At 36.8% G+C, this 17989-nt stretch overlaps 1 protein-coding gene across 1 annotated transcript; it reads left to right on the forward strand.

Annotated features, from left to right (window-relative positions):
- Positions 1 to 138: 138 nt before the first annotated feature.
- On the forward strand, positions 139 to 17111 carry LOC126824160 (uncharacterized). The gene is made up of 12 exons (XM_050553340.2): positions 139 to 446; positions 4057 to 4163; positions 6524 to 6643; positions 8309 to 8469; positions 9089 to 9570; positions 10143 to 10315; positions 10725 to 10872; positions 11549 to 11655; positions 13276 to 13428; positions 13896 to 13997; positions 14375 to 14522; positions 15266 to 17111. The coding sequence occupies exons 1-12, from the start codon at positions 380 to 382 to the stop codon at positions 15520 to 15522; spliced, it is 2025 nt and encodes a 674-aa protein (XP_050409297.1). The 5' UTR covers positions 139 to 379; the 3' UTR covers positions 15523 to 17111.
- The last annotated feature ends 878 nt before the right edge of the window (positions 17112 to 17989 follow it).

Below are 17989 nucleotides of genomic sequence, written 5' to 3' on the forward strand. Positions count from 1 at the left end.
TTTTCGGAAAATGCAAATTAGCTATATTATGTTGATACATAATAATTTAAAACCCACGTAATTTCATAATATACAAAACCACCCCATATAAAGTAAAATGTTACTCATCACTATAGCTAGTATTATATTAGATGGGTTAAACCGCGTGCCGAACTCTAAATGTGTTTGTTGTAACGTAGATCAGAAGTAAAGTACTTGTGTATGAATTGACATATATGTACCTGGAATTAAAGCCTTGCGAGTGTTAACTGACCCACTGTCCTCGGTGTGATAAGCATAAGAGTTCTTATCGTTTGATTAGGAGTTTGTAACCTAACAATCTCGGATTTTTTTTTAATCTTTGGATTTACATATTGACATTTTAAGATCACTGTTTATAATGAATGCAGCGGAATTGTTTATCGTTACCTGTTTCACATTGGCTAGTTTATTAACGGTTAGCACAGGTAGGTAATTATATAAAATACATTTACATACTTTTATTTACATTAAAATAATATAATATACTTTTATGTATTTTTATTTACATTAATTTACTTTTTAACAGCTTTTATAAATGAAATGGGGATTAACGTCTTGCTTTACTCCATCAAATTGGCAAATAAAGACCGGGATACACCCTGCCGTGTCCGAGGGGAATTTTGTCCAAGTACTATTTTGCCCCAATAGCGACGCTACGGCCTACTCTTAACATGTTGGCAATGGAATAGACAGGGCAAGGATTTTCCGTACCACCCAAAAGACTAGACGCTTTCCTCGACAAGCCCTCCGTCCTGCACCAGCCTCAAAATCCCGAGGAACTTTCCAGGTCGATACCGGGATAGAGTCCGGGACTTTCAAACTAGTAAGCTGTTCACCGAGCCATCATGGCACCCAATATTGAAGCTAATATTTTCATCAGTACATAGAGGGTTTGGATGGCCGAATGGTTAGCACGTGCGCGCTGTAATTGAGTCAACTGGCGTGGTTTCGAATCCCCGGTTGTACGTTACAAGGAGTAGGTTGCCTGTCCAACCCCGTGGGTTTTCTCCGGGTCCCCCGGTTTCCTCTCCCGGCTAAAGACCCCTATACGCAAGCGAATTTTTGAAATAAAATTAAACATATTTTGGTCCCGAAATGACCTAGTCTGTGTCGAGTGGACGTTAAAGCCTATTTCTCTCTCTCTCATCATTACACGGATCACAGCATGGAGGGGATGAATGAAAGGAAGCAGAGAGCGAGAGAGAAATGGAGTTTAACGTCCACTAGACACAAACTGGGGCATTTCGGGACTAACACATGGTTCAATTTTATTTCAATAGTTCGCTATTGAAGGGGTCTTTAGCAGAAGGGGTCTTTAGCAGGAGGAAACCGGAGGACCCGGAGAAAACCCACGAGGTTGAGCAGGCGACCCCACTCCTTGTCACTACAACAGAGGAAGCAGAAGCTCTTTGGCAACCCTTCAAATTCTCTCCTTTGAAGATCGTGTCATCCTTTTTAAGGCCTCTGAGGCCCATGGAATATGGTGAAAATATCCATTGATAACACTAGTCTATAATCCTACAAATGCTGCAATTTTATGCTATAATAAAAATGATCCATTTTCGTTTTTCACATCCAATACTTTAAAAAACAATATGGATATGCACTGATGCCTTTTATCGCGTCAGTCATTGTGCGATTAGTTTAAACATTCATGTATACCATTTGGAGATCTCAAGAATGGAAAGAATTGTTTTTCTAAATTATTTCTAAAACTTGTATGGATAGGGAATTTAATCCAAAATAGTAGATGCATCTGTAACGGTGTGATTCGGTTCCCGGATAAACTCAGTTATATCTGTGCGGACGGAGTATATTTTGAGTATTTAGTTCCCCAATTTTGCCATAAGTCATCGATTCGGTTCTTATTTAGTTAGATTTTTCTTTTTTACTTGTTTTATTCTATCATTTTACTTGTAAATGTTTCACGGACAAGGTCGTTGTTTTGTAATAAAGTAATTTTCCAAGCATCTAGTCAAATCGAGTATGTATTATGATGATAAATAGAAATTTAAGATCATATAAACCTTTTAAAGTTATCACGACATATTTGATTCGTTTCAAATATTCCGTTTTTACCCACGATGTCTCTAAGGATCTTTGTAAATATAAATTGTACGGTATAGATTTCGCCCTGAATAATAAACACCCTCGGCGTATACAAACATTTGTTAATCCAAGGCAAACAGTCCGCTCAGTAGAAATAAACTTATATAAATTATAAAAAGCATAATCAGTCATCGGACGCGACAACCGGGTGATATAGACATTTGACTGTAGATTATAGAATGCCCTGAATTCGTCGAACCCAGGGTGGACCTCATTTGTTTGATAACCTCTATTCATGCATATTTATTAAAGCTCACAACTGATTTATCCCGTTTCTTCATGTTTCTTACTTTCATAAAATTATCTTTCGTACTATAATAAGTTATACATCTTTAATTTCGTGATGTATTTAAATATTTTGTTATATATATTGTATAAGTTGTCATTATCATTTTATTTGCACCATTTTCTGTTAACGTTGCTTATTTTGTGTCTAAAATTCAGTAAGGTACTAAGATAAAGCGCGTCATCAGGAAACATTCATTCGTTTGCATTATTTGCATTATTTGCATATCTGCATAACCGCCTTACCGCCCCCACCCCCCTCCCAACGCCGATGTCAATTTTCATAAAAAAAAATCTATGACATAGATATGGTGTTTGAGAAGTTATCTGATGCTCGTATTATGCCATGCAGGCAGGGTAAAAGTTCTTGATATGCGTTTATCTTTAGCTGAAATGACATACACCGCATGTGTTGATTCATCTGCTAAGTGTTGATGTTTTTAAAGATAAATATAGATATAATCTCCTAAAGATGCATCGAGTACAATATACATGTATACCCAAATTCAAATGATTAGCGTGTACCAAAATAAATATAGCAAGCGCGGATCCATATAGTGACCGAACTATCTTATTCTATATTAATCTTGGCATTCGGTTTATTCTGAGACTTCAGCAGATATGTTTTCCTTTCATTATTTCCACTTTTAATACTTACTGATTAAAATCGTCACTTTACTGTTTACGAATGGTAACAGATACCTTGACCACACACCCGGGATCCGCTCTGTGAGTATGATATGCAGATTCTGTAATCTCTGGGATGTTTTTTTACAAATTTATTTCATTAATTTCATAACATCATGGACACTAACGCAGCGCCTTGTTGTATCGATAGTAGTTGCTGTAGCTGTTGTTTATCGTCTGCTTCCACAGTAGTGTTGTCGCAGATAACTTGGTTGGTCACTAGACTTCTTTTTAAATTTGATCAGCAGATTGGTATCAAATGTAAACTTTTATAGGCCATATTGTGGGTCACGGTGGCTACGTGCGTAAGACGCTGACTCGCTATCCTGGAGGTCGGGTGTTCGATCCCTGCATTGGCCGAGAAAGTTCATCCAGATTTTCCGGCGTGGTTCCCCCTTGTCAGTGATGCAGGACAGAGGGCGTGACAAGGACAGCTGTCTAGTCGTTTGGATGTGACGGAAAACCGAGGTTCTGTGTACACATTGGCGTGCACGTAAAAGACCCCTTGACAGTTGGAATTCGATATACTAGTAGGTCGTAGTGCCGTTGTCTGGGCAAAATTTCCCTCATAGCATATTGTATGGCGTATGCCCGTCTTCATTAGCCCTTTTTGGAGCAGAACAGTGGGACGTTAAACCCCATTTCATTTCATTTATAGGCCATATTGCTTAATCTATACAAATTGTATCAAAATTTTTCGTATTAACTTCATTATGAACTTAATTTGTAAGCCGAGACCTGTTTAACCCAAGGTAATAAAGAAATGTACTTTTATTATGGGTCAGTCTATTACTTTTTAAATTCCTAATTAGGAGTGTTGGATATTAAACACTGTTTAAATTTGCTAAGTAGATCAGTATATATATAGTATAAACCATATTGCTTATATTTATTTTACACAAATTGTATTAAATAATTTCGTATTAACTGAATTATGAACTTTTAATATTTAAGCCCAGACCTATTCAAACCACCCTTGTAAAAGAGAGTGTGTGAAGGGCGAAGTCTCACAAGTGTGTGTATACAATTTCACAGTCGAGTCCTATAGAGTTCTTTCGAAGGTATGTAACTCGTTCACATGAGAGGGTCAACATCACCGGTTCAATTCGTTTTTCTTATTATAATGTGGGTATTTCTGTTACGATTAACCCAAATAAAAATTTGATCTGAAATTAACGATAAACTGATATAGAATAGAGAGATTGTATAATATATAGTATAATGACAAAATATCTTTTATACATGCCAATGAGAGCGTACCTGACTTACATAAAGGACCACGGACAATAGGTGAAAAGACACCATGTTCTCTGTGATTTTTTAATCTATTATAATATAAAGGAGGAGTGTAATATTCAAACCCATGCTTTAGGACATTGGGACCTAATACTGTTTCCCCACACTTCTAAATATCAATGTGCACAGCGAATCATGGAAATAAACATTTAATACACCATAATAGACACATTATGCAAGCGCTAAATCTGCCTATTACTACAGGTCTTTCTTTAGGCCTGAAATGTTATCTAAATTATTAATTAGACATTAGTTAACATATCCAGACCATAATCAACTCCCGATGTCATCGCTAGCCTGCGATGTTTATTGGATTAGGTTCCGATTTGCTGTTCCATTTCGATTTATGATTTAATCATGAAATGGATAATCGAGACTATGGTTTTTATCGTGCCGAATTTAGTAATGATGATAGAGGCTAGGCCAAAAATTCAATCGCTAAAATCTCGGCTCAGATTGGATCAATTTGACTGAAATTTTCAGCAAATTCCCTTTACATTATCTTGTTTTTAACTATTATAGTGAAAACTGACAGTTCTTTATCTAATCTCCCATAATGTATCTTTAAGTTTCAATTTTCGTTTAATTTATTCATTCAATTCATTCAATATTTGATAAGCAACTTATAATTAATGAAGGATTTACTTCAAGACGTCATTTTGTACATTTATTGGACATTGCCTTGTTTAATTTCCATCTTATTCATCTTATTAGTTGTGAGCTTTTATATGAAATTATAGTTTGAAATTTAGCAATCAATTTACCAATACAATATCCATTTGACATGACTCGTCTGTGGTCCGTAAAAACATATTAACGGAAAGTGAACGGACGTGCGCAGTGGGTGAAGTCCACTGTTGTTATTTATTTGACGGTTAGATATATTTCATAAGTTTGGTCAAAGGTCACGCGATGTAAACAGAGCTAGCGCTAATCCCAACCCTAACCCTGGACCTAGCCCAACGCTTACCTACACAACCTCGCCAACAATCACGTGCCCTAACCATATTTACATCTCGGCGACCTTGACGAAATTTAGCCTTATTTATTTGACGTATTGTTTTACGAATTGGTGTTAACACCGCTCACTTATAACGAGTTTTTCCTCTGTAAAAATACTTTATCAGGGGACCGCCATTTATTTTGGTTCTCATGATAAAGTCCACGTACAGTATTACACTAATTTGTTACTATATTTTATTGGTATACATGTAAATCTTATTGTAAATAAACAAGTTAACCTGCAATAAATCACAAAGCAGGTGTTATGAAAAATGATAAATATTATGTTCACTACCCATAAGATATAAATAAATTTTCTTAAAAACATCGTATCCCAGAAAAAGAAGACTATTTACATGTTGTTGTGTACATGTATTTCGGTCCAGATTTGCACGTAACTTTTTCACATTGTTGTACTATATTTGAGAAACATTTTAGTATGTTGATTAGAAAGTAAATATAAATACAAAATTTTATAAATAACGATTTTTTGATTAGTAGTATTATAGTACAAGTGACTTACTTCAATTAACCACATTCTAGTAACAAAAATACCACTATCCAGCAAAAAATAAGTTAGTTTTTTTCTCTGGCAAGAACACCAAGTAACTCGTATATTTCTTCTGAGTTCATGATGACTTTCAACCTATTTATGTGCGATAAAATTATCAAACGTGACAGGAAGCCATTGACTCATATAAAACATAAATTATAAAAATTGATAGATTTCGATGAAAAACATCACATAATATTCATTTATGGTCTAACTTATTTGTGGTGATTTTAAAAAGTCTAAGTTATGCTGTAAACCTGTTATTGCATACTCCGGGTTCACCGACGCTTAATGTTAAAGCGATAACACGTCGACTGGTTGAATATTGTTTCATTGGCATTTAGTAATTGAACTGGAATACACCGGTCACAATTAGTGCTTATCAATGAGCAACATTGTGACTAGACAAGGATCATTGGTTGATAAAGACTATAGAAGCCTAGTTGAAACGTCGCTCAGTAATAATCAGTAATTGTATTTCATAGAATTGTCACCTGTGTGGTTTAATATTATGATTGTCTTTCTTTTAATAGGCTTGTCATGATTGTCCCTTTGTCTTTCTTTTAATAGGCTTGCCATGATTGTCCCTTTAACGTAAGTGATTGCGCTAGAGAAGAATGTGTGGCCGGTGATGGCAACCCACGAGTTGTCTCCACCTTTAACAGACAAATACCTGGTCCGAAAATAGAGGTAAAGTAACAATATGATATTTTGAAGACAAATGAAATGGGTTTTAACGTCCCACTTTTCTGCACCGACTGGGCTAATGAAGACGAGCAAATGCCATTCACTGTGCTGTGGAAAATTTTGCCCGGTTAGCGGCGTTACGACCTACACTTATTTCAGATTACAACTGTCAACGGTTATTTTACGTGCACGCCAGTGAGTACACGGGATCTCGGTTTTTCTTCCCATCCGAACGACTAGACACTGTACTTGCCATTAACAAGGAAAACCCGTGCCGGAAAACCCGAGAATCTGTCTCGGCCGACACCGGTGGCGAACCCGAGACCTTCTGGTTAGTGAATCAGCGCCTAACTCACTGAGCCACCGCGGATCCCTCTTAAAAACACACATCTATTAATCGGATTGATTGAAATGAAGACGGGCTTACCCCATACAGTGTGAATAAGTGACAATTTGCCTGGTGTCGTGAGCGATGTTTCAGCCAACTCTTCGTCAAATTCGAACTTGCAAGGGTTCTTTAACGTGCACGTCAACGTACCGGTTTTCTTCCCATTCCTTCTTAGGCAAACACTCCGACTGAACACGGAGGTGTGGGGGGGGGGGGTGAATGGATGGCCGAATGAATAGCACGTGCGCGCTGTATCATTAGGTCTGCCATTGAGTCAACTGGCGTTGTTTCGATTCACCGGTTGACGTGACAAGGAGTAGGGTCGCCTGTCCAACCTCGTGGGCTTTAACCAATGCATAGCAGAATATTGCAGAAAAACTAATTGAGTGACAAACGAGGCTATCAAAATGGATGCAATGTAAACAATACTGTTTGGAGACGAACAATACTTTCGCCGTTTTTAATAGCTTAAATCACTGTCCAATGTTTAAGGGAAGACCCCAGATTAAACGAAGTGCTGTCATGTTGCTGTACTTGGGATAGATTTGATTGAACCGGAAGAATAGGCACACTCCCTCAAAAGCTCAAGTATCAGAGGCAATCCAGCAATGCCTAGAGAGGGATTTCTCGGACCATTGCTTCCGGAATATGGTGATACCCTGACATTTTTGCCTAATGCTTGCCCCATGGGGGTTTTACGGGTAATCCAGTAATTTTCTAGTAAGATTGGGTGTCTATACTTTCCATATATACCAACGTTGACATACCTTTATTGGAAATAACCACCCGATGAATACTTTCGGGACAGTGTATCTTTCACATTATAATTATAACGTTTCATTAATTATTTCATAAATTAATACAGTATTTTTGTTTCACTTACTAGTATTTATTACATTCAAATGAGACCCCAAACAAGTCACAATTAAACAGGCATTATGCAAGAGCTAAATCTGTTTATTGCAGGTCTTTGTTTGGGCCTGAAATGTTAGACATTAATTAATTTATCAAGACCGTAATCAAATCTCGATGCCATCGAATGGGTGCGATATAAGTAGATTTAAATACGTTTTGTGGTCGATGCGGTCACCGTAAAAATGGATAATCGAGACTTTGTTTTTTATCGTAACAACGGTATTTGACTGAAATTTTAAGCATATTCTCTTTTCATTATCTATTTTTAAACTATTATAGCGAGAACTGAAAGTTTTTTTTATTTAATCTCACCTTATGTCGCTGTAACTTAAAGATATCTCGGATTTCTTCTTTAATACAATTAGGTATGTGATGGTGACAGAGTTATAGTATGGGTTAAAAATCTAATGATAGATCCAGCAGCTACCAGTGTACATTGGCATGGACAGCATCAGAGAAATTCGGGCTATATGGATGGTGTGGGATTTATTACACAATGTGCTATAGAATATAACCAAATGTTCAAGTATGTTTATTGGCTAGATTATATTTCGTATTCGTTTTGACATCTAAAACTGGCTACATCTTTCATTTGCCATACCGTTATGCCACAATGAATTTAAGCCCTCAAAATACGGCTATATTCGTAGTCTTGATTATCTCATAAAGAAATTTCAAATACTGTTGTATTGTGCGGGAGAGATTAGATGTGGCGGTTTGACTTGGTGTCCGATTTGACTCGGTTCCTTGTGCATGGGAATTGAAAGAAATAATATCTATTTGGTGCCTTGCTGTTTTTTTATCAATCGAGAATTCATTTACAGCAGCCCAACTCTGTAGGCCTATTATTAATGTAGTTCTTTGCTATGTAATCCACATGTTGAGATTGGTCGAATCCGGGTCAACCCACCAACCAAACAAAACCTACTGGGAGATATCTAATAGCCATTTGGCTATTTGAAGGTTAAAGGTACTATATTGTGCCATCGCCATAGGCCCAGAACCAGACCCACAGACACCTAACGGAACGAACATAACATCTATTTGTTTTATCAGTTCACATAGATACGAATTCTGTATTGAGATATCCCTTCCTGCTTATTCCACCACACCACGATTGAGATATCGTTCTTTTTTTATTTCAGATATGATTTTGTGGTTGGTCCGGCTGGAACGCATTGGTATCATTCCCATGTGGGCCTTCAGTTAGCCGATGGTCTGATTGGGGCGTTTATTGTTCGGCATCCAAAGTCCATGGATCATAATGCTGCTTTGTACGATCAAGATCTTTCTGATCATATCGTAATATTCCAAGAATGGCTTCCGGTTCCGTCCATTGTTCGTTTTATGGATCAGATGCACGATAAGTTTGATCCAGCAGTTAAACTATCAGCACTCATAAACGGCAAAGCGAGGAACTTTGAAATTAAGAATGAAAATAATACGGCCCAAACCCCTGTTGCTGTATTTGAGGTTACACAAGGACAAAGATACCGATTTCGATTGATTGGTGGAAGTAGTGCATGTGCATTCCAGGTGTCTGTGGATGACCACACCCTTCTGGTGATAACTAATGATGGAATTCCTATTAAACCTCTTGTAGTTGATGCTTTAATTATTAGCCCTGGTAAGTAACCACCAACTGTCAATCAATCGAAATTCCTCAAGTATAAGGAAGAACTCTCTCAGTTTTAACCACGCCCTTTACCTGTTGTAATTTACCTATTTTCTACTAAAATAAATAGTGGTACGAAAATATTTTACATCACGTGTCACTCTCCAACTTTGCCAATAATCCTGAGTATGCCATATCGGTTAGTATTATCTGAATATTGTTTTGGAACAAATGCAGCAATTACACAAACTGTACATAATCCAATAGGGGAAAACGAAAACACGTGGTAGTACTGCCTAAATATATTTAATCAAAGAATGTTTCAATTATTTGAACTGCTTTATGGGAGGGAACATTATTTCTAATATGGAATTACAGTCTAATTAAACATATATATTTATTCCATTTCTTCTGCTGTTTAGAGTACACAACTAATAACACGTCTTAATATTATTATATAATATGATATGATGGTGAAATATAAAGTACGGAATATAAAGCTAAAGAAAACGAAACACAATTTACAAATCGTCTGATTCTAATTTGATTAACAAAATGTCGGATGATTTTATGTATTTCTACAGGTGAGAGATACGATGTTGTTTTGCATGCTAATTACTCTATTGGTAATTATTGGATGCGAGCTGTTGGCTTGTGGGATTGTTACGACAAAGCAAATCCGTATGCCATAGTTCGTTACACGTCAGCACCGATAGCAGATCCTGTAGGTGACCCAACCAAAGACAGAGATGGAATTGTAAGTGGACTTTCTCACAATTTTAAAATCAGCTTAAGCTTAAAGTAAATGAATACCGAAATACTGATGATGGAGCGTTTGTAGATGGCCTGTTGAATATACCCCTTTTATTCTTGCTGACCCACATTCATTATGTGAACTCAACCACAGACGCAACATTCCTCGACATATTCGGCGTATTTGACGGAAAGGTTTAACACAAAACGTAGAAGGCGCCCCCGCCCCACCCCACTTACTCTTAATCAAAGCCCATAAGGTATATTTTTCTTAGAAGTTGAATAAATCCCCATATCCTTTATTGCTTTTTAACTCCCATAATAGGGGTTTGATATTTGATATCAGATGAGATGAGCTGATTTGTCTGTTATCTGTATGTTAATTGAACGCTATGGCCTATTTTTATTATTAGCTTTTAAATCCAATGCCCCATCCTGAAATGAAGAGAACAGCATATGGATACAACCACAGTCAAGTGATCATGCCAGATAGGTTACGGTATTCCGGCATTATTGATACCAATTATACTGACGAAGTTGTTGATAGTCAGTATTTCACTGGTAAGTAGTGTAATCATACAAAGTTGTGCATAGTCAGTATTTCACTGGTAAGGAGTGTAATCATAATCATACAAAGTTGTAAATAGCCAGTATTTTACTGGTAAGGTGTGTAATCATACAAAGTTGTAGATACTAGTAGTCAGTATTTCACTGGTAAGGAGTATAATCATACACAGTTGTAGGTAGTCAGTATTTCACTGGTAAGGAGTGCAATCATAGAAAGTTGTAGGTAGTCAGTATTTCACTGGTAAGTAGTGCAATCATAGAAAGTTGTAGGTTGTCAGTATTTCACTGGTAAGGAGTGCAATCATAGAAAGTAATGTAATCGTACAAAGTTGATGATAGTTATTATTTTACTGGTACAAAATATACTTGCATAGTAAGAATCCCTTGCACACTACAAGCTTATTAACAACGGATCTCTTGTGAGAATATCGGTTTAAATTCCACCCAGTATCTTCAAAGATTATGTTGAACTGAAATCAATTTGTTGTGGGTGAACAGAAGGGATGGGCCTGTTTCAAATCCCATTGAATCAAAGCCGAGGAATTATTTGATTTTGGTCTCAAAATTAAATGTTAATTCATCAATCTGAGTACACATTAACGTGAATTACGCCGTGAGTAATTTGGTATTTTAGCAGAAAATGCAAAGTTTTCTGTATTTTGTTTTTCAGCTACATATTTTTCAAATAATGATAACAGTGTTTTCAACAACAAAGTACTATATCCTGTGAAGTCATTATCACCTGAAAAACTACATTTAACACCAGTCATGGATAACGTATCCTTACCATTAAATATTTTATGTTTAGTGTTTTCGTTTTTGTTTATTAATTCTGTTCAGTAACTGGAACTGTTTACGGCCATAAACGGTAGTGGACGAGAACAGATATCATATAATTTTGGGGGGTGTAATTGTAAAGGCCAAGTCCCAGATTGTCAACCAAAAGGTACGGAGAGACGGGGTTTAACGTCCATTCGACACAAACTAGGTCATTTTGGGACTAACATACGTTTCAGTTTTATTTCAATAATTCTCTTGCGTGTATGGGTCTTTAGCAGAGGGAGGAAACTGGAGGACCGGGAGAAAACCCACTAGGTTGGGACAGCGACCCTACTCCGTGTCACATACAAGCGAGGAATCGAAACCAGGCCACTTGACTTCTCCTGTCAAAAGGCAAAACCTAGTAACTCACCCTTTTCTCATTTTGAGAAAACAAAGGACAACGTAATGAATGAATATTAAACCCCAGCGCATCCATTGATTTGACTATTGAGTTACTAGGTTTTGCTGTGGTATACTAGGCAAATAATGGAAGTTGCTAGGTTGTGTCATGGGTGTATCTGCTTACAAAATCAAAAGATTGGAATATCTAGTACAGCAACAGGAAGCACATACCCTAGTAACTACAAATTTGGTCCTAACTCAATTTTGATAAAAAAAAAGTGAGTTACTAGATTTTGCCTTTTGACGGGAGACTTAATGAAAGACCGTGTGATTTGACGTGCACGCTTTGAACCATTCGGCCACCCAACCCACCAGGTTAGAAATGTATCGAAATACAAATATATTATATTTATTTGTGTTGTCAAATCACTTCAACCAGAAAACTTTTTTTTTTTTTTATTAATCGGCCATGAGTGCCTAAATAGTATCCCTTCAACCAAAGATACCATCACGAACCATACTATTTCCCATTCAGTTGATAACTAAGTATATTTCACATATCGGTCCAAAAATTATTTAAATTGACCCAGCGTAAGGGAAGTATGGCCATCTAAAATTTCCTTTACTGTCTGTTGATTTCATCGGAGCAGCTGTGACTCAGTGAGTAAGACGTTGGCTCGCTAACCTGGAGGTCCCGTGTTCGATCTCTGCTGCGTTGGCCGAGAAAGTTCATCGGGATTTTTCCTGCGTGGTCCCCCTTGTCAGTGGTGCAGGACAGAGGGTCTGGCAAGGAACAGCGTGTAGTCGTTCGAATGGGACGAAAACCGAGGTCCCGTGTACACATTGCCGTGCAGGTAAAAGATTCCTTGGCAGTTCGAATTCGATACAAGAATAGACCGTAACGCCGCTGTCCGGGCAGAATCTCTCTCCTAGCACATTGTATGATGTATGCTCTCGTCTTCATTAGCCCAGTCGGAGCAGAAAAGTAGAAAGTTAACCCCATCTCATTTCAAAACGTCACCGGTCTTAGAACGTCAGCTACCTATTGAAGAATAACTTGTTTCTATCCACGAACATCGAGGTCAAGATGGCATCTAACCTAAGTTTTTCTATGTAATCGTCTTTATCATTATTTACAGAATACATTTCAGCCTTTATTTATGTTAGATTTAAATGAGAAAAATGAAAATTAGCCTTCTCTCGCTTTCGAACTTTATCCTCAACTATACTAAGATAACCTTTCATATTCCGCCTGTGCCACCATTATCTCAACCAGAAGATGTAGATGAAAGTTTGTTTTGTAATAGATCAAGTTTAGTAGATTCTGATAGATGTTTAGAAGACCTGTGTACATGTACTCATCGCATACAGTTTAAATTGGGAGAGGTGAGAATCATTATCCGTGATGCGAAACCATTTCTTTTGATAAGCATACCTGGTATAATAATGTTTTGATACGACCAAAGGTTTAATTTTAATAGGTTGCTTAGCTAATTAAAAGGACGATACCTTTTGATTTTAAAAGATTTCCCAAACTATAACTCCTGATCATACTGATTTACGAAACTCATAGTAATTAATAAATCTTTTCGAAGGTGTAACCAATTGCTCAGTCGAATATAAAACATATCGGCGATATCAGTTCACACACATACACACAGATTATAATACGGTCTGTCATTGACCCCACCCCCGCTTGTTAAAGGCACGTTCACACAAGCAAATATTGAAATCAAAGTCAATATTGGACCCACGAGAGCATAGTTTGTGTCACTCTTTGTCACAAAAAATATTCGATGGAAAACCAATACTTGCACTTGTAAGTATATATCTGGTATTATTTTATTTTTCAGGTTGTTGAAATAGTTATAATTAACCAAGGGTCCATGTTTACCACAGCCGACCATCCTATGCATTTACATGGTTATAGTTTTAGGATATTAGGAATAGAAAAGGTATAGTCTAATTAAAATTCGCTGACATCGCAATTAGCCATACCAGGAGACGTTTATTCTTGGGCATAAATGATTTTAGCCAATAGCTTTACACAGAACTGTCAAAGAAGTAGCCAAGTTCAAATCGTATGGGTAAAAAAAACAAAAACAAAAAAAAATGAAACGCTAGATAGCGTAAACCGTAATAAAAATTAAAACCTCGGTGAAATAATGATGGAATTTTTATTAGATTGGGAAATGACAGTATAATGACTGTTATATTGTATATTCAGGTTTTTCTCGTAAACACCGTGTGTTTGGCAACATTTAGTGCCTCGAACACCTATTAACTCGACACGAAATCAAAATTTTCTTATTAGCAAAAGCTTTAATTTTAGTTTGACCACGCCATAACACTTGCAGAGGTACAACAAATGGAGAAAGAGGGGAAATTAAAGAGAAATTTCATCAACCCACCTTTAAGAGATACCTTTATATTACCTGGAGCAAGTTATGCGGTTTTAAGGTTCGTGGCCAACAATCCAGGTACGTTAGCGGTCGAAAGCGAATCACTTGGACCTTAGTCTTGATTATTGTCTCTGCTTCGTCCATCTATAACGAACAATGTGCGGACAATATAGCGCCAAATTTGTATACAGTGCCAAAGGGCATACGGAGATTCTCGTAGTTTTACGATTGGTGGAGAGTGAAAATGGCGATTAACCATTACCATATATTAGAAAAATGCATACAAGGTAGTGTTAACTTGTTAATTTGAGGAGCACTTCCCATGAGTCATTGCGTCATCTATAGACACGATTAACCAGACAACCAGTTATATACACAATGGCTGCTATGCTGTCCAGACTATTATTCATTATAGTCGAAGCGGAGACATATACCCCAAAATCATTGAGATTATTAAGGCACCAGTAAAATACTTGACCAGTTTGGAGAGAAACATTAATAGTAAGTGCAGGAGGACCGCACTACACGCAAAACAAAAATCAACAAGATAAACCTGCGGACAAGATAGAAAATAGACATTGCAGTATTTGCACCAAATAAACAAATATCAAATCAAGTGAAAAGATCCGGGGGCCAGCCGTAAGCGTACACTGCGCTGTACAGTCCTGGGCCTGTAGTGACACAGATTTCACTCAAATTTGAAAACCATAAGGAATACAAAAAAGACATAACACGGTGATTTGGTTCCCTTATACAAATATGTAATGAGATGGAAAGGCAGTCCTCCTTATATACCATATACTATTGTTTCCGTTTCATAGGTCTCTGGTTCTTCCACTGTCACATTGATGGTCATGTAGTACAAGGTAAAGCAATGCTAATTCAAATTGGTGATGTCAAGGAGTTCCCTCCACGGCCAGCTGATCTTCCAAGATGTGGTGGCTATGGTTTTACCCAGAAACCGATGCCAGTAGATCCGGTGAAATGCACTTCATCATCGACATCATTTACACCATTTAGTCTTTTCATTTACATTTCATTGTGGTCATTTATATATATTTCAATTCCAAGTCTTTGATTTTGATTTTTGGGAGTCATAAATCACCATAGCAACAAATATGTAGTTAACTGCAACATGTTTCATTTATTTCAAAACTAACACTTACTTATGCCGGTAACAACTGAACCGGCACTGCCTGTCATTTTCAAAATACCATTCTCAAACACTACTCTCATCCCCAGGCTTAACAGTACATGTGCAGTTAACGTAATTAACCCCAGTGTCCAACCAGAGAGGCCTGGAGATGAGAATGTGGTTTAAAAAGGCAACCCGGGCACTCTTAATTGAGCTGATTCAATCATGACCCAGTGTTTAGTTATGATTGGCTATCGATCATAGCATGCGGTCCAATGAACGTCGATGATTCAAATGCCGCGTGGTTTATTCTTATATATATATATATATAAAAAAGTATAATCGGAGATAAACCCCAGTCATTGTAACCAAAACTGGTTTGAAAGGTACAAATAGCCCGAAAAATATAAGACCAATAGAAAGGATCAATCCAAGAATCTCTACTCCATGGGTAGGTGAGAGACTGGTAAGATTGACTAGGATATAAATCTCCCAAAAATAAGATATTAAAGATTACCCCACCTGAACCATGACACGTGTTTTAAGATTTCGACCAATTTTTGTTTAAATGCTTCAAATGCCAGGGTCACATTGATTGAACTAAACAATAAAACAGAACAAATTTATGTAGCCAATGTTTCGTGTTTACCATGTGTTTAAATTTATATTTATGTTCAAAATAACCGCAAACTAACTTAATTATCGAAAATCCTAGCGCTGACCTACTTAAAGCAAGATTATTTGAACATTCTAACTTTCAATTGAATCAAGGCATGTTCATATTATTTTCCCCAAGAAACCTGTCATTTATTCATTAAAATACCTAACAGGCTAACTAAATTTTCGAATAGTTAGTTATACCCATTTTATTTTCGCTGTTTGTTAAATTTTGATTTATTAAAATTTTAATTCATGAGGTGAGAGGTGATCATTGTTTAGGATTTACTTGAATACAAATTTATCTTAAAGAGACAATATCACTTTCACGAAGAAAGTAAATGTGTTTCTGTATATTTAAACTAACATGGAACATATAAGGCACTGACTTTCTTAGAATAATATATTGTGTCAACGACGTGTAATTGTTTTATGAAAAGGGACACTCATTTTGGTACTGAAGAAATTAAATTTTTGTTTTATGTTCAATTAAATATTGTTAAGATTCGATTCATATTGAATTAAAAGTCATTATCGCTTTAGCAGTCTTTGCCAGTCGACAATGCAATATTTTTGATAAATTTGATTATCAAGAAAAGTCAAACATTTCAATTTAGTGAACGCTCGCATAAAACATTTCAAATACGCCCTTGTTCAAAATTAATTACATTTATTTTCTGAGTAAAAGTGATAAAATCTCTTTAAATTTTTGCTGACATAGGACGAGACTGCAACTTTTTATTTTTGCAACCTACATTAATTACCGAGTTTTCCTTTTAATTGTAAATCGTATCATTACTAATGACTGTGCTGTAGTTTATATTTGTTAACAATTTTGTTTATGTTTATTATTTAACCTAATATAGCCGTTATGTAAACAACCAGTGTTTTATTTTTGATGTGTGTGTTTCTGGGTGTGATGGTGTGCGTGTGTGTGTGTGTGATGGTGTTGGGCAGTGGGATAACATGAGTGCTTTAGATCATAAGGCCACCCAATGAGTCAACAAGTCTTGCGATTGCGATCATTGCACACATAACCACACAGCCGCTCACTGCAGATAAACTGATCCTATCCGCCATATTTGTTTCTTCTGTTCTCTGGATTCGCCACTCGGCAAATCTCAGCAGATTCTAGTACCTTTCATCTAGCCTCGGTTGTATGACGAAGTCCGCCATTGGAACTACTTTCAAGTTTCCGGATTACCAACCGCGTTGCCCATGACGACACCTTTGAACAATGTTTTATCATACAAATATTTCAAATTCTGAAGCTGTTTTTCTTTCAAGTTTATCCGATTTTCTTCAAAACAAGGACAACTTTGCACTAAAAATTCTACACACGCCTCGAACGACGCAATTTTGATAACTCTTTTTAAAAGCGACAATTTTTTCTAATAAGTAAACCGGTGTCGCATCGCAATTGTATAGGCGTGGGTACATATCACTTAGATGCAGAGTGACAAAATCTGCCGAGGTTTGCCGAGTGCTGGATTCGCATGTCTATTTTAACATGCCTACAGGCACGCATGTGCCCCAAAATGAAAAATCCGTGCTTCAAGAATCTAAAATCCGTGCTTTGAAAAAAATGGTATTTATCCTTATGAATCGGAAAATATTGCATGAGGAAATTTAGCGAGCGCGCCATTAGCAATGATTGTGATCATCAGCCACTATACGTTTCAATTTCGTGTTTTGTATGTACATGTCTAAAAATAAAGCTGTCGATGATGCAAGGTTCGTCTGCCTTTGGACG

This window comes from Patella vulgata, chromosome 6 (assembly GCF_932274485.2).
Source record: "Patella vulgata chromosome 6, xgPatVulg1.2, whole genome shotgun sequence".
NCBI lineage: Eukaryota > Metazoa > Mollusca > Gastropoda > Patellidae > Patella > Patella vulgata.